The following is a 1,717-nucleotide window of genomic DNA, read 5'->3' as shown; positions in this document are numbered from 1 at the left end:
AGCGAATAGCTCTCAAATTATCCTTATGATATTTTTTCTTAAAATCATGTCTCATCTCCTCACATCACTAAGATAAGGAGGCGGTTACCTGTATGAGAAGGCCAACCTCTTGTCTGCCCAACATACTTATCAAATAAAGTGAACAAAGAATGCATTTAACATTCAACAATATAAATATGTATGTATGTAAATCAACTTTATTAATAATCAAAGAACATCAGTTTTGTGAACACAAGAAAATGAATAACAAAATGAAGAATATCAAAGTCTACGCAAGCCTTGAGACCTAGTGTATCTCACAAATGCATCTCTAGACAAAGGCTTGGTAAATGGATCTACTAACATATCTTTTGTAGACACATACTTCACATTCACTACCTTGCGTCTAACCATGTCTCTCGCATAGTTATACTTATTATCTATGTGTTTGGTTTTACAATGAAACTTAGGGTCCTTGGTAGAGGATATTGTAGCTTCACTGTCATAGTAGACTAACACTGGTTCATCATTTTCTGTGATATCCAACAAGTGTTCCAATAACCTTTTCAACCAAACAACTTCTTGTGCTGATGATGCGAAAGCCATGTACTCGGCTTCCATCGTAGATAGTGATACACATGATTGTTTCTTACTACTCCATGATATGGCGCCATCACTGAGTAAGAAAACATATCCTGAGGTAGACTTCCTCTCGTCTAGATCTCCTCCATGGTCAAGATCACTGTATCCAACTAATCGTAGATCCTTGCTGCCTTTATAACAAAGGGCATAATCAGCAGTTCCCTTAAGATATCTCATGATCCTCTTTACTGCTTGCCAATGTGCTAAACCTGGGTCTGTTTGATATCTACTTACCAAGCCAACTGCTTGACAGATATCAGGTCTAGTGCACACCATAACATACATTAGAATTTTGACTGTGCTCCTATAAGGAACTCGGTCATTCTTTCTATCTCTTCAGGAGTCTTAGGACACATCTGACTTCCCAAGGTATGGCCTTTACTGATAGGAGTTTCAACTGGGCTACTATTTTTCATATTGAATCGTTCAAGAACTCTTCTAATGTAATTCTCTTGTGAGACATATAATAGTTTCTTTGGACGATCTCTTGAAATCTTAACTCCAAGAATATATGAAGCTTCACCCATATCTTTCATCTCAAATTGAGATGACAACCACGACTTTATCTCGGTTATAAATTCCTTATCATTTTCAGCTATAAGTATGTCATCTACATACAATGTTAAAATCACAAGCTTGTTCCTTGATCTTTTTATTATAAACGCAATGGTCTTCATCCATCATGGTAAAACCATTGGATATAACAACATTTTGAAAGAGTAAATACCAATGCCTTGAAGATTGTTTGAGGCCCTAAATAGACTTCAAAAGTCTACAAACCTTTTGTTCGTGGCCCTTTTCAATGAAACACTCAGGTTGTTCTATATAGATTTCTTCATCTAGTTCTCCATTGAAAAAGACAGTTTTTACATCCATCTGATGTAATTCAAGATCCAAGCTTGCAACAATAGCTAGAACCAGGCGAATTGAGGTAAATCGTACAACAAGCAAGAAAGTCTCTTCGTAGTCTATTCCTTTCTGCTGTGCATACTCTTTCACCACCAGTCGAGCCTTATATCTCTTAACTGTGCCATCAGCCTTGAGCTTGGAGTAGGAAAACAATCGTATGATATTCTTGGGAAATATTGCACCGTAC

General features: G+C 36.8%; 1 protein-coding gene across 1 annotated transcript; it reads right to left on the bottom strand.

Annotated features, from left to right (window-relative positions):
- Positions 1-261: 261 nt before the first annotated feature.
- On the bottom strand, positions 262-897 carry LOC142167345 (secreted RxLR effector protein 161-like). The gene has a single exon (XM_075227508.1). The coding sequence runs from the start codon at positions 895-897 to the stop codon at positions 262-264; it is 636 nt and encodes a 211-aa protein (XP_075083609.1).
- Between the last annotated feature and the right edge of the window lie 820 nt (positions 898-1,717).

The sequence above is a fragment of the Nicotiana tabacum genome, chromosome 12 (assembly GCF_000715075.1).
Source record: "Nicotiana tabacum cultivar K326 chromosome 12, ASM71507v2, whole genome shotgun sequence".
Lineage (NCBI taxonomy): Eukaryota > Viridiplantae > Streptophyta > Magnoliopsida > Solanales > Solanaceae > Nicotiana > Nicotiana tabacum.
Note: the sequence above shows the minus strand (reverse complement) of the source record. Positions and strands in the feature narration are given on the sequence as shown.